At 44.1% G+C, this 27,934-nt stretch overlaps 1 protein-coding gene across 3 annotated transcripts in view; it reads right to left on the bottom strand.

Annotated features, from left to right (window-relative positions):
* Positions 1-343: 343 nt before the first annotated feature.
* FIP1L1 (factor interacting with PAPOLA and CPSF1) overlaps positions 344-27,934 on the bottom strand; it is a 102,648-nt gene continuing 75,057 nt past the window's right edge. For all 3 annotated transcript variants that reach the window (XM_085863976.1, XM_085863979.1, XM_085863978.1), the window contains 5 exons: positions 26,457-26,514; positions 24,878-24,939; positions 20,145-20,349; positions 11,990-12,223; positions 344-1,414 (listed from right to left, as the gene is read on the bottom strand). In XM_085863976.1, coding sequence (XP_085720102.1) covers positions 1,267-1,414; positions 11,990-12,223; positions 20,145-20,349; positions 24,878-24,939; positions 26,457-26,514 — 707 coding nt within the window. In that variant the 3' untranslated portion in view covers positions 344-1,266. The remainder of the gene's footprint in view (positions 1,415-11,989; positions 12,224-20,144; positions 20,350-24,877; positions 24,940-26,456; positions 26,515-27,934) is intronic.

The raw sequence follows: 27,934 nt of genomic DNA, 5'->3' as shown, positions 1-27,934 counted from the left end.
AGTGGTTGGTTTTACCCTCCCAACAGTTGGGACTGGAATTTGGAATTTGTTTAGGGTGTAGGCAATAACTCCTCTGCTCTCCATTAAAAGCCACCATGGAATCTAATGCCCCCCCCCACCCCAAACTAATGCGAGCAGACAAGGCGCCAGTACTGTCCATCTGAGGGACCGTGCATTTTGTGAGAAACTCCCTCGCTATGGAAACACCGATCCGATCCGATTCTGTGCACCATCCTATAATGAACATTACCAGAACATACCCAAAGTAACTTATTGGAAAGAATTCACTCATTTCACATACCTGGCCGAAATAGTGAAGAGATGAGACGGGGGTAAACAGAGAGAACACCAAGTTTAGACATTTTAATTAAAAAACAAAAACAAAAAGGATAGAGTCACAGAGGGCATTGCACGCTCGGAAAAATCAAAACGCTTGGGCCAATGAGTTAAATTCCATGATTTCCCAAATGACAGAAAATCACAACCTTGAACAAAAACGTTGTACAGGTTATCAAAATGTCAACTGCATTGTATCGACAAAGCATCTTCACCACCCTGGGAAAAGAGGAGCAAGCACAAGTCCTTCGTCGGAGCAAAAGCCCTTTTGCTCCGATGGAAGACTTCAGCTTGACGCATCAGCTGCAACTCGCTTATCACGTGGGTAAACATACTCATCGACTTTAACTTGATAAAATCCATTGTTTATCTTGTCCAGCAAGGGAGACAGACAACGATCATTCAAAGAACCGAGTATTCTGTTGGATCCAAATGTGAACTTTTTGGAACTCAAATAGGCTGTCAATTATTCTTACAGAGTGGGGGGAGAGGGAAATTCTTCTGAAATGCAAGCAGGAAGAGCAAAATCTGCATTAACTACATGGGTTTGAAGGAGTATGCTCTGGTGGAGCAAAAGAGACTGGTAATGTACCAAAATATTTTGAAAAATCAATGTGCGCATCTCAGAAGGACCTATAAATTTAGGAAAATCAATTGTACAAATAATTGCCCACTGGGGTTAAGTCAATGTGGATAGAATGACACATCAGGTCGGCACAAAGGTTTCATGTCAACCTGAGGACTTTGAGCCTCACCACTCGTCAAAGCATCTTGCATGTGGAAAGCCAGCGGCTTCACAGGACAGTGGCCAATGTTTTGCGCTGAAAGGAGAGGGGACATTTTGAAGCTTGGCTTTCTCGAGGGATTGGCAAGGGTGAGGAGCGTGCACACAGGGAGGAGAGAGTGAAGGTGGACATGGGTTTTTCTTCCTCAAGCGGTTTCCCCAGGAGCAGGTGGTTCCGCTTCAACGGCATGCTCCTCCCCACCCTCGGTTTCCTTATCGTCGCGGTTCCGTTTTGACTTCTTGTGTTTGTGACGTCTATGGCCTTCTCCCTCCAGGTCCTCCTCATGGTGTCGCCTGAACAACAAATGTCCCACATTTATCTGACATATCCGCAGCACAAACAATCCAGAGGAATTTCAAAAACTTAAAATTATAAAATTATGTGACATATTTGACTTCTCAATATGAAATTAAGGACGAGGAATAAACATCTACCAATGAGTGTTTTCAAAACTTCAGAAAATGCACTACAGTACTTTCCCCATTTCAGAAAAATACTCCACAGCTGACTTCTTTAATGGCTACAATTATTTCCACATTCTTGTGGGGTTGGCCAGGGGAAGCTTGGCCCAAGTCCTTCACGAACCGGTTGGCCAGGCCTGACGTTCCATTAAAGTTATGGCAGGAATTTGGAATGCGGCCATGGTGTCGGCAATAGCTCACCGACTCTTCATGAAAGACATTGTGGGATATTTAACGTCGAACAACTAATGCCGGCAGATGAGATGCCCAGTTTAACGTCCATCCAAGGGACGGCACTCACGTTCATGAATCCCCCTTCTTGTGAAACATTGAGATGACAGTTTATAGCTGGGTCAACATTCAAACCCAGGCTAGATAGCTTAGAGGCGAGTGTGCGTACCTCTAGGTCTAGGTCTAGGCCATCCTGCCAACCCTGTCGACTGCTGACTCACCAATTCAACTACGCACTAATCCAAATCGTGCAATTTGAATTGGGACTGATGTCGATGCATTCTCACCAAATCAAATACCACTCACCTGAGGACCCATTTTAAGGTAGAGCTATTTATTTGCCTAAATGGCATTCCATATACTCCGTTATCCTGAATAGCATTTGGCTGTAGGGCAATGAAAAGCCACGACCGTTTGATAATGCCACTTTGACTACCGGTATACATTATGCTGCGCTTGGAGATTCCAGGAACGCAGGACGACAATATTATGCATGCTACACAAAACTGAACATCATCAAATAAGGTTAAAAAAAAAAAAAACAACTGAAAAATAATTATGCCGATAGACTCTGGAGAGACATGGAAAGCCATTTTGGAGGATCGTGAGAAATGAACATTCCACAGAACTTCTATTTTTAACCATACAAAATCTCAGATCATGAAAGAGCAGAGTGGTGGGTTATCAATGGGTAACATGACAGCCGATGGTGGGGAAAACAACTGGATCCAAATAAGTTGGTGGATAAATGAATGGGAAAGGAACACAAGAACATATAAAGACAGTAACTACCAGAAAAAGGAATGGTATTGAGGAGAGTTAATGGGGATAGAAAAAGATCATGGGTAGGGATGGAAGATGACAGGAGATCGTGGTGAACTGCCCACTTTGAAGACCTGTAGGAAGAGTGGGATTGTATTAACTCAGGGAGGCAGTTTTACAGATGGGACAAAGGGTGAACAAAGGTGTAGAGGTAAATAGCAAGCCTGGATTTGTTTTAAAGAGAATAAGAAGGCTACTGGAAGAACATGCGTCTTGGAAGAGAATGGGAGGGGGGGTGGGGGAGTCTGAAAGAGATGGGGTTGGGGAGGGGTCTGAAAGAGCAATACCAGAATATTAGTGGGACAAAACATCACCTGTCTGTGATGAGAACCCGACAGGCCCTGTGCCTCCAATTCTTCAAGGAATATGTCAATGATGATTAGTGCTTTGGATTACACAGCATTCGGTGAAGCGGAGCACCCCCCTCCCTCCCCCAATTAACAGAGAGCAGTATTCCACCCAGATTAGGACAAAAAGGCCTTGTAGGGACGGAAGTTCATATTTACTAAGGAAGGACAGATTTGGCATAATGCAGGATATTCACAGCCTGTGGATGGCTTTAAAGGCCAACTTTGATTAAAGTCTTCCCAAGAAGGTTCGTGGCTGATGAGTCCCAGGAGATCGATTCAATGAACTTCTTCCAGTGGCTGATCAAAAAAGTAAATTATTATGTTCTCTGGACAATCCGAGAGAATCACGGTGAAGATATGAGATTTGCCTGGTTACACCTGATCCTGGTGGAGTTAGCACTCCGAGGTGGAGTTAATATCAGATGCAGTCATTTTTTTCGACGAGGTCAGATTTCAATCCTTGCCAGTTATGAGCAAGCTGAGAGCGTGTCCATCTGTGGACTGGTGTACTTTACAACAAAATATATTTGCAAAGTGAAAAAAGTTTTCGAGGGCATCAGAGGTCGCCAATGTAGATGAGAAACAAAGCCAGGCCCAAATAGCTACACTGCGGCACTCCAGTCTTCAATGGAGGGAGAGGCTGAAAGACGGCCGTTGAAAGCTCTACCCTGATTGCATGCATGGACACAGTCGGCAAGCCAGGAAGTGAAGTACGCTCGTATGCTAAAGGCATAAAGCTTGGCGACTAAAGCAGATAGTGTCACATGACCATGGTATACACAGGCATAGAGCCCTGACCTCTTGTTTAAACTTTAGGGGCTTCACCCATTGTTGAGAGAGAAGCAGCAATATGTCCAATAGTAAAATTGAGTGAGCTGCAGAGTGTAAACTGAGTCAGGCCATTCAAGAAGAGAAAAGAAAAATCTTGGGTGTAAATTATGTAATCGATGGTGCTTTGTTCACTTCTGGAAGCAAGCTTCCAGCCTGCAGCTGAGTGGATCAATTGTTACATTTATGGGATGTGGGAGAGGTGGAGAAGGAGAGGGTTACAGCTATTAGAATTAAGGTACAGTCCCCTCATTTGTGCTTGTGTAGATAATAGGACTTTTGAACCCTATATTAAGGCCATGTGGATACGGATAAGTCATTCAGTTTGTTCATGTGCTTCTGAAAGATGGCGTTCTAACATTAGTGGCTAGAAAGGGTTAATAATGTCCTGCCGCATGTCTCTTTATGTTGAACTGGGGAAAGCTGGATGAGTGAGGAAGGGTGATGCAGTGTGTTCCCTCCCACTCATGAAGGGAGAAGGCTCCTCCCCGAAAGCTGTTGGGGGAGGTAGGCCTTGGACCACTCCCTGTTCGTGATTGGTGGGGCATCAGGGCTGTTGATTGGCCTGTTGTGGCCAAGGCGGAGACTTTCCACAAGAGAGGGGTGAAGAGAGAGAGAGAGTCAGGACTGGCTTTAACGCTGAGACTCAAGGCGGCTGGATGGCATTGTTGGTCTTTCTTTGACCATGGGCCCTGGACGCACGCATGCTCTCTGGCTTGGAGGCTTCACTCCCTGCTTTTTCCTCTCACGCATCCAGTTATTGTGTGTTTTCTCATTGTGTGGTGCCCTTTCATGGAGCTTTAGTTTCTTTCCCTGTTTAAGTGTTGTGATTATTTATTCATTGTCTCCATCTGATATTTTACTGTTCGTTTGTGTTGTCCTCATTAAAGTGCTTATTTCATTTCCTAAGGCCTGTGTGCATGTTCATGTCTGCCATCCTCACGCAAGCCGTTCCGGCTTTACTGAGTATCCCTGGAGGGGAAATAAGTTAAAAGGAAAATACCAAGCATGTTTAGACATGCTCAAGTTAAATTTTGAAACACCTACTACCGCTCGATATGTTGCGTGACCAAATTGCCTGAAGCACAGTGATTTACGGAGCAATTCTCTGGTGTATTCAGTCTCTCGACCAGCTGCAGTGGAGGTTGTGGTCAAAGCAGTTGACATGGGGGCTGTCTACGCGACACTATATTGACTCCTTTCTTGTGGATGGGAGTGATACCTGCTGTCTTCCAAGAAGATTGAAGGCAGTCTAAGATATAGGACAAGCTGAAAAAAAAGCACACATGATAAGTTAAGTCAGAGCAGCAGGGCAGGATTTGAGAATATGGGTACTCGTGCCATCTGGGAGTGCTCAAAGGAAGAGTCTCGGATGTCAGAATTTTCTCTACCGTCTCAGGTTAAAAACTCATGTCCAGGAGGCAGTTGGAACAGGGGGAGTGGGGTGGAGACGAGTGGACACAAAGAGGAATGGGTTAGTACACAAACTTTGGAGGAGAATACAAAATTCAGACATTCTGCCTTATCACAAGCATAGCCTGCAATTAAATGTTTTGTGGTAAGGGAGGAGACAGGTTGGAGAGTTTAGCTTTCATGTTAGCTTGTTTTCTGGTTTGCCTGAGGACGGACAGAGAATTGCTGCAAACCTTCTGAGATTGCCATCGGCCTGGTTCACTTTTTTATGTTGAGAAAGCAATTTTGAGAGCAAATGCCATGCCACAAGATTCTGTATTCCAGGACTGACAGGATAGATTGGAGAGCTGTGGAGGAGAGAGAATAAACCTGTGAAAGAAAGAAATCAGGCTTTTGTGAAAGCACTCCAAGGTGGAGTGAATATGAGGCCCGGCGAGGAGGAGTGATGTAAGCGACATTTTTTAATGATATGATGATGATAGGCTCGGATGATCGGGGAAGGGTTAAAATAGTGCTATGTGGCATTAACTCCAAAATAGCCGATGTGGCCCTTACATCACTCCTCCTCGCGGTGCCTCATATCAGACGCAGCCATTTTTGAGACAGTCAGATTTCAATCCTTGCCAGTTATGAGCAAATTGCCAGACTTCTCTGGCACTGAAGCAGCTCTCGAACTACAGCTGGAGAGGTTTGTATTTTCTCAAGAACATCGTCGGAGGAGTCAAGTGGGGCAGAATAAAAACAGGAAAGTTGGAGAGAAAGCCAGCCATGAATAATTTCCTTATTCATTACTGGAAAGGACCCTTTTCAGACATCCAGACTGAGAATGTCACCAATTAGATCAAATCCGCAGACTCACAGAAGGCCTTCACAGCAATGCCCTGACCAATTGGCAGGGTAGTTAGTTGTAATCACAACACAAAGAAGAGATGGAGTGGACGGTTTCAAATTGGTCTGCGGTCGGGAAAAACGTGCAGACATGGAGTCATCACGGTGAGGTGAATGATGCACCACGCAGAATAGCATTAGATGTTTGCGCAGAGGAATGTGAAGCCAAAGGCATTTCAGGGAGTTAGGAGGAGTTATTCTCGAGCTATAGCTGTGAAAATGAAGCTCTCAATATCTGAAGCTCTTAATATGAAAATGAAGCCCATCGCTGGGGACAGGTGTCAGACCCGTTAAAGTGTAAAAAGAGTCAGGTCGAGAGATCAGGAGCTCGGAACATCCTGCAAAAAGGAACATTTCTGTTCAGCATACGATGTCTGGAGTAAGAGCACTAACCTACATGGGAGAGACAGATCTATGACAAGAAAACAACTCCTCTAATAGTAGAGAGCAGTACTGTTAAGAATGGTGGAGGAATGAGAGCTAAAGAGACTGGGGAATACAGGACATGGACAGGAAAGCATGGTCTGAAGAGGAAAAGAGGCAAGGTAAATGGCCATGGAGGGATGAACAGATGTGTGCATGCATTCAGGTAAAATGGGGGTTCCGTTTCCAAATACCAAGAAAAGCAAAGCTGTATAAGCATGACAGGACAGAGGTTAGCGTTTGGTAGCAAACCATCAGGAATGGCAGAGGGAAAGGGACAGAAGGTGGAATTGTTACGTAACAGGTGAAGTGGAAAGAGGGAATGAGCCATCGTTCAATGGCCTGAAGTAAACAAGAGTGTGCCTGGTTGTGAGAAGCACAAGCTTCTTTGCATATATTGGGAATAAAGGAAGGAACGGAATTGAGAACAAGTGGCAAAAGTGGAACCGGTAAAATAGTTGTGCAGGTGGCGTGTGGCATTGATCAGCAGTCACACTCCAGACAAAGTGGACGTGTGAACTGACACACAGGAGACGTTTAACAGTTAAGGTAACAATCGACGAAAGCGGGATGAGATCATCCGAAATTGTGCTATTCATCTTGGAATTGCATTTCTTGGGGCACAGCCCCAAACATATATGGGCCAATAAAAGGGTAACCAGAAACTTTTCCACGAGAGTCCTTTCCCAAACTTACTTCCTGTCCAATGGCCCAGAATTCCCCTCAACGTTTCTGCACTTTCAGCACATCCGATTATTACCCTCCGTCACCGAAGGTGAAGGAGGTTATGTTTTCACCCCTTTCTGTCTGTTTGTGTACAGGATATCTCACAAAGTTGTGGACGGATACTGATGAAATTTTGTGGACAGGTTGTGTGTGTGTGACAAGGAAGAACTGATTCAATTTTGGTGAAGATCCAAATCCGGATCCATATTTGGATCGGATAATTTTTTAAGTGATTCTTCACCATTGAGAAATCGTGTGAAACTAATATATATCACGATATCTGAAAAAGTTGTGAACGGATCCGGATGAAATTTTGTGGACAGGTTCGGTGTGTGACAATGACGAACTGATTAGATTTTGGTGAAAATCCGGATCCGGCTATAATTTTTTTTTTAGTGATTCTTCACCATTGAGGGATAGGGCCAAATATGATATAAAGCATGATATCTCAAAAAGTTGTGGACGGATTTGGATGAAGCTTAGTGGACAGGTTGGGTGTATGACGAGGAAGAATTGATTCAATTTCGGTGAAGATCCGGATCTGGAGACGAGAATTATTTAATTTTTAAAGCGATTCTTCACCATTGAGAAATGCCGCCAAAAACGATATAGTGCTGTATAGCATGATATTTCAAAAATGTATTGGGCCCGACGTGTTCTCGTGGATCAGCCATTACGTGGTGGAGGTATGCGCTCTACCGAGGAGCCCTTCCAGTTTAAGATTGTCGCCATGTGTATGGAATTTGCTGAAATAATGAGACTAATTTGGAACACTGACAGGAGGAGTTGAGTGGGTTCCATACAAAGTTAAAAGCATTTTGTTGTGCAACGGGAAGTATTTTGGGGAAAATCGGCTACATGTGACATTCATATGTGCTCACTTTTTCAATGAAAAGCCAAGTGGCAAGTCTAAATTGGCCGCACTTCACAGGCCAAGGTGGTGAAATAGGATGTTGAATTTGGGTTTACTTTTGGCCTCCATACAAAAGAACTGCACTTAGGGCAAAGTGTGGCCTCCACCGCCAGGTTAAACTCATCCTTGCTTCTCCTTTACTATAATTTGCTGAGATTGGTGTGGATGTTTACGAGCACAGCCATCATGCCCATCCGAAAGATGAAGCCAAACGGAAAAACAACAAACAGGTACAGTTCAGTCTCGTGTCCGGCACAACACCTTCACTCCATGATTTCTCTATCATATCATTCATTGCTGAATGAATGTGGTGAGTGCACCGATGGTGAGAATAAATTATTAAGCAGTGACAATCCAAATCGGGGTTAGTATGATCAACATAACGACTCTGGTTGGTGAAGGGGTAAGCACTGCATTTGTGCTTCAGTTGACAATATTAGTTAATGCTTGAATTTATGTTTGGGAGAGGTTTTTGTTGGTTTAGGCCTAAGTCACATTTGCTCTATGGAGAGGATACGGCGGCCGTACGCCCTCTGAATTGACAGAAACGTGCGGCGGCCGCAGAGTTTCTGAGGTGGCCTCAGGGTGGCCCTACGCCGTATGGCTATATTTTACAGGCCGTAAGGTCGCCGTGGAATTATAACGCGGAGTTATAACTTTTTTCATTTCTACGTTCGCCGTAGCAATTCGACAAGCCGAAAAAAAAAACTGGTAAAAAAAAAAAAAATTAACCCATTCGTTACCGTCCGTCTGGCCGCACGTTCGCCTTAGGCCCCCCTGCGGTCGCCTTGTGGTCACCTTGCGGGCACCTTGCATATGCCTTGAAAATTCTATGGCCGCCGCAGGAACGCCCTAAGGTCACCGTGCGACATCAAATCAAAGACCGTACGGCAACCCCACGTTTTCGGTCTCCACAATTTATAAATACGCCATGCGGCTCCCTGAAAAATAAAAACATATGTGACTGCTACACTGTGTGACCGTGGAAATACTGTGGCCGCCGTATAATTGCTAATGGCTGTAGATTTTGAAGACCCCACGGCCGCCTGGTACATTGTGTGACCGTGGAAATACTGCGGCCGCCGTATAATTGCTAATGGCCGTAGATTTTGGAGACCCCACGGCCGCCGTGGCAAATGTGACCTAGGCCTTAGTGCTCTGAAGGATAAGTGCTCGAGTTGCACTGAGGTTGGCCTTGTTAATTAGCAATGTTGTTAATTTTATGTTAATTAATTAATTGAATGTAGTGAATTAATTAGTTAATTAGCAATCAACCAAGAAACCCTTTCCTTGTTAACCTCTCCAAATTGAAACTGAATGCTCACCTCCATGCTTTCATACCCCCACCTTTTTGTGTTGTGGAGGATTTCACTGCCAACCACCACCTCGTGGTGTCTCCCATTTCCACGACCGAGATTGAATATACTCGTTCTCACCCAATGTTCACTCTGTCCCTGTTCTCACCTCTCCCTGTGCAGTGTGTATCAGTTTGTTGTCATCCTTGTTTTGCCTTCTGATCCATTACCCTCTGTCCCATCTGCAATGCTGCATTTCCACAAACCTCAATATGTATGCAAGTGTAAATTAAAATTAAATATATGTAAAAAATCCCTCCCCCTTAACCTCCGCAGCCATAACATATGTAATAAACAGATGTCCCCTCCCAGTCTTCTTTGCCCTTGACTCCTCGACTCAAATACACTGGAATCTCGTTGGAAATTCTTCAGAACACCTTAAGTATCGTGTCCAGTAATTCCTGCCCCTATGTTCTGAATTGGATCAGCGTTACTGACCACATACTCTATGCCTGGTGCTCAGCTTTGCTTTCAACTTCGTCTTGATATTTTTTGGAAAAGGAATCTTATTCATTGAATATGTTTAACCTTTTATACAAAATCTCAGTGCATGAAAGAGCGAGGTGTCAGAGGAGAGAAAGCAATACACTTTCAAGTGGGGGAGTGGGACAATATGGGGATGCAACAAGCCAGAGGATGAGTGGACATGATGGAGATAGAGGCAATGGAAGGAAGCATTGTAACCTGCAAGTTAAAGGGGATGGGTTGGTGGTAATCAATTGGGGTTGAAAAGATCATGGGTAGAGATGGAGGATGACCTTGTTCCTAAAGCATCCCACGTTGCACCTGCAATGCCTTTCAGCAGCATCCTATTATTGTAGATGGCAGCCATTTGTAATCTTGCTCAATGAAAGAAAGTGAATTTTGGATAAACAGAGAGAAGAATTTGAGTGCTGTTTCACACTGCTTCGTTGAGCAGTCTCTCATGCTCCTTCTTCCGGTGGTACTTCACTGCATGGGTTTCCATGAGGGCCGACAGGTCGGTGAGGTGCTGTGCGGTGTTATAGTTAAGTTTTATATTGTTCTTGATGTGTACATTGTGCTTTGCAAATGACCCTTTTCCTAATGCTCAGTGTTGTTAAAATAATATAAAAAATAAAATAAAATGACCGTTTTTACAGCCATTTTTCCCTGCTGTGCAGGGGTTTGGCTTTTTCTTGAGGCAATGTTTTTTTTTTATGGCCGGATGCCCTTCCTGACACCAACCCTGGTCGCCTCTTACGACACACAGGGATATGGTATACCTATTTTAACAGGGGTATACACCGGGACCAGTACACTGGTACTCATTTCGCCGACCTCGGAAGGATGACAGGCTGAGTCAACCTCCTGGTGTTAATTCAGCAGCCAACGGGGCTTGAACTCAGGACCCTTGGATCCCAAGCCACCACCCTAACCACTAAGCCAACACCAGGCTTAAAAAAAATAATATAAAAAAAGGAGGAATATTTGTCAACTCGGAATATTTGTGGAAAATCGAGAATTATTCGAAAGGAGTGAAATCGTACCGCGCCGTAACCCGTAGACAGTGCAAGTATGGCGGTCGACTTCTGAGTGTGACGTCACGGCTCAGCATGAAGAAGAACATGTCGACTTTTAATAACAAAATTACTTATTTTATAAATCACAGATCGGAAAAAGACGCATCATATTGCATCTATTTTGTTAGGGTGTCAAGGGTTAGATTAGCGTTGAGGTGGTTTGAGCGTTTGGACTCTCCATCAAGCCAGCCACCTTAAACCGTGAGGCCAACACCAGGCTTAGGAACCTGATGATAAACCTCCATTCGAGCAAGTGACTTCACTATCCGCAATGTTGGTTTTGTCCAGAAAGCTTTGACTAACGTTGGTGTCATTTTCTGTATAACTTGCTTGGGGTAGACAATATTATTGCTTAAAACTTCAGTGTTAAAACATGATCAATAAAATTTTTTTTTTTTTTTAAGCACTTTTCTACAATAACAAAGTCCAAGTTGAAGCCCCCTCGTACATTGCAGTGCATTTTATTCTTATGACAACGCAGACTTGCTTAAAAGTTGTTTTTCCTTTTCATTGCGATTCATAAAGGTACAGCTCGCTGTAAATCGTTAATTTACCAGTTGGGGTGGCATTGCTTTAGAAGCAGAATTGCAGTAACAATGGGATATATTACAAGCTGAGGTTTGGACAGTAGTGGGACACAAGAATCGCACAAAAGGCAAGATGCTGCAAGTGAGAAAAACAATGGTGAGACGCCACGGCCAATTGGGCAGACTTAGGGCTCATGCAGATAAAAAATGAACCACGCAAATAGTTCCATGATCTGACGGTTGTCATTGGAATCAAATATTTGAACGGTCGTACGTAGTTTTATCAGAGCAGTTGTGAAAACACGATCGTGGTTACCCAAACACTATGTGTATTTATGTACAAAAATCAGGTGTGGAAATAACTGCGAAGAACAGAAAGTACCCTCTTACCGTCGTGATGATTTGTGCCGGCCACTGCTGCTGTTACCAGACACAGAGCCATCGTCCTTCTCTCGATGCCGCCGCTCACGGTGCTGCCGGTCTTCTGGCTCAGGCCGACTGCGTTCGCGGCTGCCATGATGCCGCTCGCGCTCGTAACTGCTGCGCTCACGGTCTCGCTCGTAGCTGCGTTCATGTTCTCGAGGATACTCGCGCCGCTCTTGGAAACGAAACCTGTCTTCATCGCTGCCATGTTCAAGGAGCAGGAGAGGGATAACAATTAGCACGTCGAGGAGCCCTCATTTTTATACAGTATTACACCCACTCCTTACGGGAGCGGCAGGAAGGGTCATGTTATCATCCTCTCTTGGGTATATCGACCACAGTAGATCGAGGCTCACGTCCTTTGATCTGTGATGGACGAGATAAGCATAGAATGCCTCAAGGATGTCAGGATTCCTCCAAATTTCTTTCAGTTTTGTGTTAAACAGCAGTAACAACTATTGAAAAACGGTAATCATGAGTGTTTGTGATTTATCATATTTTTTTTTTACTTCTGGTTGGCTTGCCCCATGAAACACCATAAGCTATTTAGACACGTTAACATGGCGTTCATCCATGGAAGAAAAACCCCTTGGGGAGTGGGGGGTGGAGGAAAAATTAAGTTGCTACAAACTCCATCGTGTGACCCTTAGTCCTCCTGTCAAGTTTGATTGAATGTATCATAGTGAAAAAAAGACAGACAGACAGACAGACAGACAGACACCCAATTTCGTATTTTAGCATGAACGTTGAAGTCTTTAAGAAATGGATTCACCGGCATATTTAGGACGACGACGTCAGTAGACGGCACGACAAAACACGGTGGACTAAAGTCAAAAGTGTATTTGAACTCTGGATCACAAAGCAGTGAAGAAAACACTCAAGACACCAAGCAAATTAAAAATGATCATACTTCCCTTTAAGAGGATGAAGAGCCAAATGGATCTTATTGCAAATGACAAATACTTTCTGAATATGGAATAATGAACGGCAAGGACAGAGAGATGTAATCTGCCAGATTGTGCTGTTGCCGCCCCCTGCTGCATGCTCATCGGTACACGAGTAATCACATGGCTCATCAATGCCTAGTTCCTCACTGAAGCAATACCACTTTTACTACCCTCGCTGAGACCATGTCTCACTTTCATTTGCAGCAACTCCTCTCGTGCTGTGGAGCATGCACGGTCACGGATTGTCATCCATCCGCTTTCCTTTCGGTCCATTTTCTGTCGACCCATTGTTCTTTTCCGCTTCGCTCCACTTTCAAGATCTTACGGTGAAATTAAATTTTTTTTTACTTAAAAAGTAAAATTAAATAAATTACCTCCACAACAGACGACCAGGTCAATAATTGCCCCACAAAGCATTTTTATTTTATTTTATTGTCGATTTTACAAGGACTGGCTTAAAATAAAATAAAACAAAGGATGTTGGCAAAACTGTGATTAAAAAAAACAAACAAACAAACTAATCTTGCAATCGTCGCAGGCAAAGCCGTGGAGAAAAACGAAAGTCATCTCCTCCTCCAAAAGTATTTGGACAGCCACAAGGTTAAAAGGTCAGTCTTGTCGCCACCCAGAGCCCCCAAAGCCATTTGCACCGTTAATGGGGGACATGAGTATGCTTTAAACGCGCACGGGCGTCCACACGCTTTAAAATTACGTGGGTTCCTAAACGGTACCAGCGAGAACGGCAGCGAAACGACAAGGCAAAGGCTCGTCACATGAAAACCATTATTATACAAGCCAAGCAGTTCCAATTTCGACTGGTCTATGCAACTTTCTTCTGGGCTTTTGCTCGTGCAAATGGGATATCCTAAAATCAGATGTACCAATTCACTATATACTTGCATAATTTTCTTTAAAGTTAAACATTAGCCCAGGCTTCTGTGAAAGTCAACAGATTAGGTAAGGGTTAACCCTTTTGCTCTGGCAAAAAGGTTAACGCCTGAAATGTCTGCTGCTCCTTCCTGGGGCGGTTCACGCGTTCCTCGATCAATGTCTTGTCGATTCCATCCATTGTTCTACCTGTCCACCGACGCACATCAAAACGAGAACGGCACTCCGTAGAGCGCATACCCCTGCCGGGCTGAACGGTTTACGTTTTGTATCCCACCGATAGGCCGGATCTGCATCCGGACCTGAACCAAAATCTCATCAGTTTGTTTTTGTCAAAAACACAACCTATCCACTGGGTTTCGCCCGAATCCGTCCATAACTTTTTGAGCTATCCCGCTCGCAGACAAACAGACAGAAAGACAGACAGACAGAGAGAGAAACAGGGGTGAATAGAAAACCCCCCGTCCACCTTCGGTGGTGGAGGTGACTCGCCTTCATGAGCAAACCGAGTTCGTCATTCTGTTCTCACGTTGATACTTTGCAGTTTGCTCTGACATTAAAGAGCATGTCGTACATTTCTGACGTGAACATGAATCACAATGTAGACTCTTGCAGCATTTTTTTGAACTACCTGGCATACATCATTTACCTGGTTCACAAATGATACAAAAGTTCATGAAGCAGACGAAGTCTGTCGGAAAGGAAGGAGTTAATGCAAAGAAAAGGTTAAAACAAACGGATTGAAAACACCCAGTCTCAAGGGGGAGGTGCAGTTCACCAGCCAGCAGGAAGCAATGCACCATTACCAAGATTTATGAAGGGCTTTTTTGGCAGAAAAAAAAGCAAACGAACCTTCCAAAAATCGAGGCCAGCAAATACAGGCAGTGACGACGACGCAAGGTTTGCGAGCAAAAGTCGATCACGGTGAAATGTCAAGCAGAATGTACCGATCGAGGATAGAATCGATTTCTAATTCGTCCATAAACGACTCGCCATCGTGGCCCAGCTGCCAGCGGGTCAAAGCATATAAACTGTAGCTCATAGCTCAAGCAATCGTCCGGAAAATGAACAAGAAATAAATGCGGCTTTTCCTTCATTTCAAATTCAAAGGCCCCCCCAACTCGGAAAAAAAACAACCCGTTACTACTCTTATCATACTACCAAAGTGCTAAGCAAAACCTCATTTATCTACCAGCGATCTACGTCGTTAGATAAACTATGCAAGGTGATAGAGGGCAAAATGGCAACAAACGGACGGTGGGGCAGTGTGGTGCCAAATGGATGCAGCAAGCAAGGGAATGAACAAACAGGTGATGATGATGATGATGATGATGATGATGATGATGATGATGATGATGATGATGATGATGATGATGATGATGATGATGATGATGGAGAGAGAGAAGGTAAGGAAATACAAAAGAAGACAGAGAGAATGGGCGAGTCCAAAGACTCAAGAGCACACGGCCGAGTCAAGGCCGAGACAAATGTAAGATTGAAAACTACACAACAGGACCAAGTAGCAAGTACGTTCACAAGAAGACGTGGGAACAGATACATGACATGGGAAACCTCCGCAGATGCAAGTATTCCATGTTGTTCATCTTTCGGCTGCTCCCGTTAGGGGTCGCCACAGCGGATCATCCGTTATGATCCGCATACTGATTTGGCACAGGTTTTACGCCAGATGCCCTTCCTGACGCAACCCTGGTCGCCTCTTACGACACAGGGATCAGGATTTGGGTTTCGCCATGATTCCGGGCTGCTCTACACCCTGCCCAGTGCAGAGCCCCCGTCCTCAAGCGATCCTCCAACCCAAGCCTCCGAGTAGCCGGATTACAGGCGCACGCCACTACGCCCGGTAGATGCAAGTATTCCATATGGTTCTCAAAATAAACTGTTTGTCAGAACAATCCTTTGGACTCTCACATGCATTCTGTGTGTATATAAAAATGACCAGCAGTCAGAACCAGATTGAAAATGGAAATACTGACCAGTTCACAACAAAATTCATCGTTAATGGACAAATACAACCAGCTACAAAAGGCATCTCCACGGACCTTGGAACACTCGAAGGTTCATCATTAGATGTTGACAAAGGTCTTACTGAGCCTTTCATTCCATCCTGTCCCATCCTCCCCAATCCTCTTCCACTGCTTTTACAAAAATTCCCTCGTTACCATCAGCGGGAACAACCAGAACGATAAATTAATACAAAAACGAGCACAGAAAACCCCAATGGCAGTTAGAAGGTGACAACATATGGGGAGAGAGAAATAGTACTGCAAGAAAAATGGGAGTCATGCCCTACAACCTCTGAATCCCAAGAGGACCCCACGCATATCTGCTGCAGGGCAAAGGTCAAATGGCACAAAACTTGACAAAGACAAGATACAGTCAGTCACACAGCACAACAGCCAAATTGCCAAATGACCAGTCAGGTCAGGTTAGATCCGTGACCTGATACAGGTACCATGTAAACCTGTACTAACCTGTTCCATGGTCGGGTTGTCGGTGACTAAACCGTCTCCCCCACCAGGTTTTCTGGTGAGGAGGGTGTTTGGATATGGACACCCAGCAGGATTAAAAACAAAACCTGTCAAAGGGCGGAGGAGCTCCTTGTGAGCCAACGGCCATCCATATCTAGTGCCCAACTGTGTCTGCGGACGTCCTCCTGCAGTTGGGTCACTTCTTATTAGGAGGTTGGTGGCAGGATTTGCACTCCGGCCACCGTAAAACCCTTCATTCCGCAAAACGCAAAAAAAATCTGAAAACCCACTCCATGGGAGTACCTCCTGTGCAGCTTCCCTTCGCAGGGCAGCTCACCGGATGACGGGATTGGAGCAAAGCCTTCGGGACCCCCAATCGTTCATGATAGGAGGGAAACCACGGGGTAACATTCCCGGGTAAGATTGCGGGAGAGTGTGTCGGAGTGGTGCTGAGGTGTGGTCCACCAGACGGCGTCTCCTTGGGTTAACCTGAGGTGGTCCCTCTGGGTGGGTGCTTGGAATGTCCTATTCCAAAGAGAGGATGATCACCTGTCTCTGTTATCATTTGAGCTCAAGCGTTTGGACATCGGTATTGCAGCTCTCTCTGAGGTTTGGAGACCGGATTGCGGCGAGATAATGGTGGGTGGTTACACCCACTATTGGTCTGGTCGCTCTGATGGTTACCATACTCAAGGAGTTGCTGTAGCTGTTTCCAATAAGCTGACCCCAATGATAATTGAGGTAACACCGGTCAACGAGCGTATTATGAGACTAAGGATTCGTCACTCCTTAGGTGTCATTTTCCTGGTGTCTGTCTATGCTCCGACTGAGGCGAGTGACCTCACCGTGAAGGACACATTCTACGCCACACTCGAGTCTGTGGTTGATCAGTGCCCCAGACGAGATACACTTCTAGTCTGGGGGATTTCAATGCATCGACTGGAACTGAGAGGGATGGTTATGAGGTGTGTGTTGGTCCCCATGGGTCTGGAACTATGAACCAGAATAGCACTAAGTTCCTTGACTTTGCAAGAAGTCATGGACTTAGGGTGGCTGGATCATGGTTTCAGCGCCCACAAGCTCATCGCTGGACTTGGTATTCCAACGCTGGTGGTGTGGCAAAGGAGATTGACCATGTCCTCGTTGACGGTCGCTGGAGGATGATCCAGAACTGCAGGGTCTACCGGAGTGCTCAGTTCCTCAATACTGACCACCGGCTTGTTGTTGCAACTCTAAAGCTGCACCTTAAATCCTGGAGAATGGTACCATCCCAGCTTAGGCTGGATGTTGGCAAGCTCAGGGATGAGAGGGGAGCTGAGGAGTTTGCGAACAGGCTGAGTGGACATTTGGGGAGTCTGGGTGCTTTGGGGGGTCCTGAAGAGTTGTGGAGTGCCTTCAAGACCACCGTCCTTGATGTTGCCGGTGGATGTCTTGGAGCTCACCGCAGGGCAAAGAAGAATTTTGTCTCTCAAGGGACACTGGATACCATTGACCAGAGTCGCAGGGCCAGGCTGAATGGCAGAGCTGAGCTGTTCAGGGAGCTGAGGCGTAAAACTGTACGTGCACTGAGGGTGGACAAGGAGGCCTATGTGCAAGGAATCTGTGAGGGGGGTAGAGAATCACTTGTGGTCAAGTGATTCTCGTCCCGCTTACAGGGGAATTCGCGCATTACGTTCATCCAAGCCCATCCCTCGGAGCACTGCAGTTAGAGCAGAGAGTGGTAGGCTCTTGACAGAGGAGTCTGAAGTGAAGGCCCGCTGGGCCGGTTACTGTTAGCGGTTGTACCAGGCTGATCCACCAGCTGTCGAGTTGGATGTCAAGGGTGTTACAATCCCTGTTGCTGACCCTCCAATCAACTGTGGTCCACCTTCGCTTGTGGAAACACGGGCTGCGGTGAACCGGTTGAAACGGGGTAAAGCTCCAGGGATCTGTGGCATCCATGCTGAACTTCTCAAGGCTGGTGGAAATGCTGCACTCGTGTCGTTGCATGCAGTTTTGTACTCTGCCTGGAACACAGGCATCATCCCAACTGATTGGAAGAGGGGCCTTGTTGTCCCTCTCTGGAAAGGGAAGGGTGATCGCCAAGACTGCAACAACTACCGAGGGGTGACGCTGCTCTCAGTGCCGGGCAAGGTCTTTGCTCGGATAATTCTTGATCGGGTTCGCCACCACCTGCTTGAGCACCAGCGTCCAGAGCAGTCAGGCTTTACACCAAAGAGGTCAACGATTGACCGTATCCTTGCTCTTCAGGTCCTCACTGAACGCAGACGAGAGTTTTGGCAGGGGCTGCTTGCAGCCAATGTTGATCTCTGTAAAGCATTCGATTCAGTGACCCAAGATGCCCTCTGGAGGATTCTTGGTCTTCGTGGGGTGCCACCAAAACTGATCGATCTGATGTCTGAACTCTACTGTTCACTTACCTTGGCATTGATGTTCATGTCTCTGCTGGCTGTGAGTCAGAGGTCAATGGACATCTGGGTCGGGCCTGGGGAGTCATGGATTCACTGGATCATGGGGTGTGGCGCTGCCGGTACCTGTGTGGGAAGACGAAAGTCCAAGTCTTCAGGTCCTTGGTGCTTCCAGTCTTGTTCTATGGATGGGAGACTTGGACTCTGATCAAGGATCTGAGACGGAGACTTAATTCCTTTGGTACCAGGTCTCTTCGGAGAATCCTTGGCTATCGCTGGTCGGATTTTGTGTCCAACGAGCGGTTGCTGAGAGAGACTCGGATGAGATTTGTTACCTGCATAGTCCGTGAGCGTCAGTTGTGACTATATGGACATGTGGCTCGTTTTTCTGACGCTGATCCTGCTCACCAGATTCTCTCAGCGAGGGAGTCTCGTGAGTGGAGGAGGCCAATGGGCCGACCACGTGCCTCGTGGTTGCAGCAGGTTGACCGGCGTCTCAAGGAGATGGGGATGGGCCTGCCATCTGCCTGGGGGATGGCCAGATGTAGACCCCTGGAGTACCGGCGGAAAGTGGATGCAGCGACGCTCTGTTCTGGCACATGCTCCCATACCTGACCTGACCTGACACAGCACAACAGCCAAATTGCCAAATGAAAAGAAGGTTAACATTTTCAACACAGCAGCTGAAATCTTGTTCTTCAACACATCAGTCAATCCCTACATAAACAGAACCGATGATTTTAGCCTGCGCCGGCCGACACCTTTGGGGGGGGGGGGGGTGGAAGTCGGCAAATGCTTCAACAACTCAGAGGGTGTGGCAACAAGCGATGAAAAAAAACAAAACAAAAAACATGACATTTGTCCAATGTGATTTCAATAGCTTTTCCTCCATAATGCTCCAGAAAAACCAACAAACATGAAAACAGCAACAAACATTAAACATTCAAATATAAACTCTTCACTGCTGTGGGACCAGGAACATTGTGTGCCAAACCAGTTATTGCTGAGTGCATCCTGACTAACAACATGTGCCTGCCATGCACCACAGTCTTTCTGTGGCCCACTCAAACAGATCCTGAGAGGCAGCCGAGATAATTTTAGCCCAAGCTTGATGGGCCGAATGGCATCCTCCCGAGTCCAAACCAAATTCCTTGTGTATCCTAATTAGAATGAAGAGAAACAATCTGCTCCTCTTCACAGGCGGTGTTGAAGATTATTTTAATGTAACACCTGTATTTCTTGTGAGTGGAGGAGGCTGACAACATTGAATTGTCTGACAACCACAACAAATTGCTTCAGCATGTGAGATCAGATAAAACCAAGATGTTTGGCCACGTTTGGCGTGGAGGTCCATGGAGAAAGAGTGGGCCTGGGTGTCTTGGGAACGTACCTTCCATAAGCCCCTGGAGGATTGGGGCTTCGGGGTCGAATTTCACGACCAAGTGACATCCTTTCACGTTCCCAAATCTGGGGTACCGTAGCAGCAGGGGGACCACTTGGGACAATCGTCGGTGCTGGCCCCACTGTAATCGTTTTGTCCCCGGATATGGGAGGCCACGGATTTGAAGGTATGGAGACAGGAGGAAAATTGGCTGCTACATTGGAGAGGGAAAAAAAAACAAAATATCTCGTCAATTCTGGACATCATATCATTTAAAATATTATTTTGGAAAAGTGATTAATTAAACCTGGATGTCCAGGTCTCCCTGCCACTACTTCTCAGTTTAACTGCTAAAGTTTGGCCTGGTCAAACTTCAATCCCAAATGACTGTTTGCATCTGCCTTTAGATTTGAGAAAAACTCACACGTTTCAATATTTGAATGGAAATATATTTGAAGCAATATTCAATATTTGAAATATCTCATGTACACCGTGTACGTACGCACATACTCCGAGATTGGAGCCCTTATAAACAGTGAGCTCAGACAGCCGATCAGATTGGGCAGATTCCCATCTCCTAATCTATCAAAAGGTTGAATTTCGAGCCCCATGGAAATGAATAAGTAAGAAACCTTGATTAGAAATAATTTGCATATGCGCTGGGATTAGATCGGGTCAGGTCAAGGGCATAAACATCCAGGGGGGTTTCCTGGTTGCCAGGAACCCCCCCCCCCCTCCAACAAAAAATATTTACCATTACAGTGACAAACCCAGGGGTTCCCTCGTCACCCAGAACTCCTCCCACAAAAGTGTGCCACAAAAAAGGCCAGAAGCCTCAGAAAAACTGTATCAATACAGTACCCAATAAACAATAAACCACTAACAGCTCACAGTAATTTATTTGGAAAATTTATAATATTCTGTTATTTGGAAACCCCCCCTTACCCAAATCCTGGATTTGCCCCTGGGAGTGGTTCATCAATGTGCGTGCCCGCACCTTAGTTAGACATTAAACTGGGCATCACATCTGCCAAAATTACTTTGTGGACATTAAAGATCCCTTTGCGGTGTCCTTCGCAACGAGCAGTGGAGCTATCCCCGGAATCCTGGCCAAATTCCAAATTCCTGCTCTGACCTACAGGAGCATGGCATCAGCAGCACTGCCACACACACACAGTCAATGATACTACTTGCAGCCTTGTGCTGCACAGAAAAAATAAGACGACCAGACTCCAATGTGTAGTATTTTATTCTAATAATATTTTAATTAATTTACTCTTAAAAAAAATATCCACCAAATTGTGAAGATTAAAAAAAAAAAAAAGATTTTGATCCTAATACCTGTATAGTTGTTTCGAGAATGCGTTCCAATTGTCTGACAACCAAACAGATTTCAAATATCTTTTCCACATGGTCAACGATACGTGGACTGCTCTGGAGTTGGAACACCAAACAATGTACATGTTCTGGGTCTTAATGGAAAAACATTCAATATTGTCTCCCCAAAAGCATTACAATAACATGTTCAAATTTATTGATATTTCTGTTCAATGTTTAGCAGCTTTATAAATAATATGTTTATCTCTAAATATGTGCTTAATTGTGGTCGTCCAATAGATGTACAGGTAATGTACAAAAAAAAATGGAAACACCAATGTAAAGTCACTTAATAGGGTGTTGGGCCACCACATGTGCCCAGTACAGCCTGTATGCACCGTGGCATAGAGTCCACCACCATTTGGAATTATACAGGAGGGATACGGCACCATTCTTCCACGAGAAAGCCAATCAACGAACACCTGTTTGATGGAGGTAAAAACGCTGTCTCAGGCGTCATTCCAGAATATCCCATAAATGCTCAATTTGGTTCAGATCTGGTGATTGAGAAGGCCATGAAATATGGATAACATCAGTGTCATGCTCATCAAACAATTGGGTGGCCACACATGCTCTGTGGAATGGGCATTGCCATCATGAAAGAAATGCTGCAACATGGGGTGATAATGATAACTCAGTACCATGAAGTAGCGATTGGCATTGACCTTGCCTTCTAAGGGAATGACTACACCCAAGCCATGCAAGGTAAATGTGCCCCACAACATTACAGAACCACCAGAAGCCTTCACTGTTAGAACCAAGCACTCAGGGTTGTACAGTTCTTTAGGTTGGCACCACACGTGCACTCGTCCGTTTGTTGAGACACATGGTGAAGGATGATTCATCTGACCATATCACATCTCTCCACTGCTCGGTAGTTCATTGCATGTGCTCTTTGTACCACTGGACTCGCAAACGTGCATTGCTTGAGTGATTAGTGGTTTGTGCACTGCAACCCCACTATGGTATCACGCTCTGTGGAGTTCTCTGAAGACCATTTTTTTTAATCAAACTGGCTGCTCATGCCCCAGTTGAAATTGAGTCAATTTATCTGCAGTTGCACGCCTACTTCGCCTTGCACTTCAAATTAGTGCATGGATATCATGATCCTGGAGTATACGCTTCCGCCCACTGTGGCCTTTTGCTGATGATATTTTTCCCTCAGAGTTCCATGCCGACAAACATTCATGGCTGGTCTACCACTTCACCGATTATGTCATCTTTACAATCCTTTTTCCCCATTTGGAGTTTTTTTGCGTTTAATCCAAGACGGCTGCCATACCACATGACCAATGATGTCACAATTACCATTAAAATATTCTCCAATTTGAGGGGTGGGGGTCATTCCGACCCTGAAAATTTTGTGTCAATCGGACAAGTGTTTGCTGAGAAAAAAGAAATGTTCAAAAAAATAACTAGATGGGCACTCTGCCACGCAATGCCTGATCCACAAGAACATCCGGCACAATATATTTTTCAAACATCATACTATATATATATATATATATATATATATATATATATATATATATATATATATATATATATATATATATATATATATATATATATATATATATATATATATATATTATAGTTTTTGGCCCTATCTCTCAATGGTGAAGAATCACTTAAAAAATTTAATAATTCTCGTATAAGGATCCGGATTTAGATATTCACCAAAATCAAATCAATTCGTCCTTGGCCACACAGCCAACCTGTCCACCAAGTTTCGTCTGAATATATCCACAACTTAAGATATTTTGTTATATAGTGATTTAGCCCTATCTCTCAATGATGAAGAATCATTAAAAAAAACTTATCAGATCCGTATCCGGATTCGGATCTTCACCAAAATGGAATCAATTCTTCCTTATCACACACACCCAGCATGTCCAGAAAATTTCGTCCAAATCCATGCACAACTTTTTGAGATATCGTGCTATCATTTTGGCCCCATCTCCCAATGGTGAAGAATCATTAAAAAAATTATAGTAGCCGGATCCGGTTGCAGATCTTCACCAAAATCTAATCAGCTCGTCCTTGTCACACACCCAACCTGTCCACAAAATTTCATCTGAATCCGTCCACAACTCTTTGATATATCCTGCACACAAACAAACAAAGAAAAAGGGGTGAAAACATAACCCCTTTCACCTTTGGTGGCAGAGGTAATACTGTAAAGCAAAAAATTGCAAAAAAGGGTTGAAGAATAACAATAGGCTAACTGGAGGGGGAGCACTCGGGAGAGTGCAAAACCTCCGCCGCCAATACTGCTGGGTCACTCAAGTGAACCTTATATCTTATTCATTAAATATGTCAACAGTGCTGACAGAGTTATAGTTCTTTTCTCCAACTTTTTTTTTTGGGGGGGGGGGGTTGGAAATCACTTAAAAAATGTAAAAATGCAAAAAAAAAAAAAAAATTCGAAATTTTGTTGAAAAAAAAGTTGCAAAAATTTTTTTTTTCTCTAACAATTTTTTTTTGGGGAGGGTTGGAAATCACTTAAAATATGTAGAAATGCAAAAAAAAAACATTTTTTCTCTAACAATTTTTTGGGGGGGGTGGTTGGAAATCACTTAAAATATGTAGAAATGCAAAAAAAAAAATTTTTCTCTAACAATTTTTGGGGGGGTAACAATGTTTTTGGGGGGGGTTGGAAATCACTTAAAACATGTAAAAACGCAAAAAAAAAAATCGAAATTTTGTTGAAAAAAAGTTGCAAAATTTTTTTTTTCTCTTACATTTTTTTTTTGGGGGGGGGTTTTGGGGGGGGAAATCACTTAAAATATGTAGAAATGCAAAAAAAAACATTTTTTTTCTCTAACAATTTTTTTTTGGGGGGGGGTTGGAAATCACTTAAAATATGTAGAAATGCAAAAAAAAAACATTTTTTTTCTCTAACAATTTTTTTTGGGGGGGGGTGGGACCAAGTCCAAAATTTAATGGCATGATCCTTGGACCATACCTAACCCCCCCCCCCCCCCACACCAAGTTTCGTCGAAATCCGTCGAGGAGTTTTTCCGTAATACTGTTCACAAACAAACAAACAAACAGAAAGGGGTGAAAACAGTAACCTTCATCCATCTTCGAAGATGGCGGAGTAGAGGTTAATAATAATAATAATGAAAATGATTTTAACAAAATTATTAATTTGCCTTCTTCATCTTCTCAAAATAAAGCTTTGTTGAAAATTTGATGACAAACGCTCAAATGATAAAAAAAAAAGTTACGGCCTGGACAGACACAGATACACAGAAGTGATTGCAAAACCCCGTCTTCCGCTGTGCGGGGGATGGGCTAATAGGGAGTCAATCATTACATGAAGATCAAATACAAAAGTATAATGGCCATGACATTCTTACCAACAGGAGGGTACCCAAATGGAGGTGGGGGAGGACGTGGAGGGAAACCTGGAGGTGGACCACTGCAATGAGGAGAGAGAATAGTGGAATGAGAAAAACTTAATACTTTACTAACGCGAAACTTGACAGGTATCTATATACACTGGGGTTGGAGGAGGAGGAGGAAGAGGAGGAGGAGGAGGAGGAGGAGGAGGAGGAGGAGGAGGAAGCACACTGACAGACATGCAAAAGTCTGTTTCGATTACAGATGTTTCTCATTCCAATGAAATAATGCAGTTATATAGCAGTTTAAGAAAGAGGCAATAAATTAATAAGTGTATGAAAGACAAACAAAGATCTGCCAAGTCAAATAAAAACAAATCTTTCAGCTGTCAGCTACAGTGTAACCTATTAACGCGCTACATGTCACGAGTGAAACATTATGTTGGTCTTGCTGAAAAGCAGGAGTACAGCATCTGTAATGACATTAGAAAGCTCATTCCATTAAAGCCAGGAAGAGAAATAGCCAAATCAGGCAGTATAGTACCAAAACAAAAAAGGCAGAAAATGTGATCTGCTGTTTGTGATGATAAAAGCTGTGTGGACAACATTCGTTTTTGCAAGGTTAAAAATCAAGAGATAGCTAGCAAGAAAGGAAGACGACACCAGACACAACGGCAGGTGAACATCTGTAAAATTAAAATAACATCCAAAAAATGCTCGATTATCAAATGATTCGATTTAAGAATAGCACAAGTGATAAGCGCCAACAATTTAATTATTCCTGGACGTAAAGATAGCCAAAACACATGACAAGGAAAATTGACTGTGCTCAAAAGACAACATTACCCAGGGGTACAAAAATGTGATAAAAAAAGAAAAACAGTATTCTTTGAAAAGAATCATGAAAACTAAATCCTTCCAGGACCAAACATTCGTTCACAAATACCCCTCATGAACTGTCAGCTACACGTGAAAGCACATGTACGCATGTATTCCGAGATTGGAGCCCGTATAAAAGTGAGCTCAGACAGCCGATCAGGTCCGGCAGATGCCTGTTCTCCCAAACTCCTAAAAATACAACCACATACGCCAAAAATCCCTCAACCGACCATGCGTTTGTACAACAAAGTTGCTCACTGGCCGAGCGTCCGTATGCCAAAACGACTCACTGTCGGAGTGTCTGTATGCCAAGACGACCTACCGACAGACATCTGTTTACCAAAACTGCTCACCGACCAAGCATCCATAATGCCAATGCCTCTCACTGGCTGAGCATCTTTACACCAATCCAAAACCGTTGAGAGCAGTCATCCTTATGCAATCCAAAAACCCTTCCCACGAAAACGTCTGTGTGCCAATCCGATATCAATCACACTCCAAATGTCCAAAAACATTCAAAAAACGAATATCCATAGGTTAATACAGAAGACCTCACCAACCATACACCAATACAAAACTCCTCACAAACCTAGTCTCTGTACCTCAAATGTCTCAACAACTTGCCTCCACCCAGTGAAAACTTGTCACAAATAAGAAATAATTTCAGGAATAAGAAACATATAACAGAAACCTGGGTACCTGTGAGAAATTACTTTACCTGTCCACTGCTTGAAGCACCATTGGTGGTGGCCCTGGTATTGGGGGTGGGAGGTAGCCTAAAAAGAAAAACAAAGTGCTCAAAATTAGCACAACCTTAAAGTTGTTGTTTTCACATAACACTCGCATAACAACATGCCAACCTTGTCTCATCAATATATATTTTGTGAGAGCACTTGCATAAGTGGTTGAATGCAACACGATGCCCAAAAGTTGTTGGGGCCTGTGTTTACAACAACCAGCTCAGAGGGAAGAAAAAAAAATGACTTCAATTTTATGAGAGGAAGTGAAGAAATAAATTGCTTTTTCCTGGACATAAAGTGGCAGCAATGAAGGCCAACCACAAATTTTGAAGTTTGGGGAGACCACTTAAGGTCGTATCTTATGGTGGAGACCACCACCATGTGACCTCATGTCGTTAAACTCTTACGTCATAAAATTTTGTCCATCTTTTGTACACAGTGTCCCATGTTATGCTGTCTTGTGACAGGTTTGGTCGGTCTTCACCAGGCAATTCCAGAAATATAGGCTACAGGTTGGGAAGGAACGGAGACTCACCTGCTCACAAGTCACATTCCTGTATTCCACTTTGCATCCAGGCTTTAACTACACACCCCTCAAAGCCAAACCTCTTAGTAACTTAGCCCGTTATATTATGCCCCACACTTCAAGATGGTGACTCAGTGTGCCCCAATTAAATGGGATCCTATATCTACCCTTGGTCTTTACGAAACATGCTCACCTTCGCCTCATGATGACTTGTTGCTAATTGCTTCATTGACAACACATTAAACTTGTACCCACTGTCATTTAACTATTTTATTTGCATCAATGTAAGTATTTGTTTCCTAAATGTGTACTGTATGGCAGTGCTGTCACAGATGTCTGACACCAATGCCAAAACGCTGTTACATTGAACCCAAAAATAAGCTCACGATCTGTGACTAAACTTGACGAAAACAACAGCTTACAAAAATGTACATATATATATATATATATATATATATATATATATATATATATATATATAATTACTTTTCTTCATATTTTCATAATAAAGGTTTGTTGAAAATTTGATGACAAAACCTCAATTGGTAAGAAAGTTATGCCACGGACACGGCCACAAGCACACGGACACGCACTGCAAAACCCTGTCTCCCACTGCGTGGGGGACGGGCTAATAAGGTGTACAAATTGAGCAGGCAGGGAGACGACTCCCAATCAATTAGCAATAGGCCGGTGGAACGGCTCTTGCAGACTCCAAATTGATGGATGGAAAAAAAAAGTGAATTAAAAACAACGACCCTTCGAACAAAAAGCACCGGGATATTTAACCTGCACAACCCCTGCAATTATTCACATCCACTGACTTTGTCGAGAGCTCATGAAGCGAATGCTCCGAAATGTCAAACGCCACATTGGAGTCCTTTAATAATCAAATTTAATTGATAAAGAACAGGACAGTTTGGATGAGCACTG

Source organism: Eptatretus burgeri, chromosome 18 (assembly GCF_056783735.1).
Source record: "Eptatretus burgeri isolate ZD-2024b chromosome 18, Ebu_testis_v1, whole genome shotgun sequence".
In the NCBI taxonomy this organism is placed as follows: Eukaryota; Metazoa; Chordata; class Myxini; order Myxiniformes; family Myxinidae; genus Eptatretus; species Eptatretus burgeri.
This window is presented reverse-complemented; position numbering and strand designations above follow the sequence as displayed.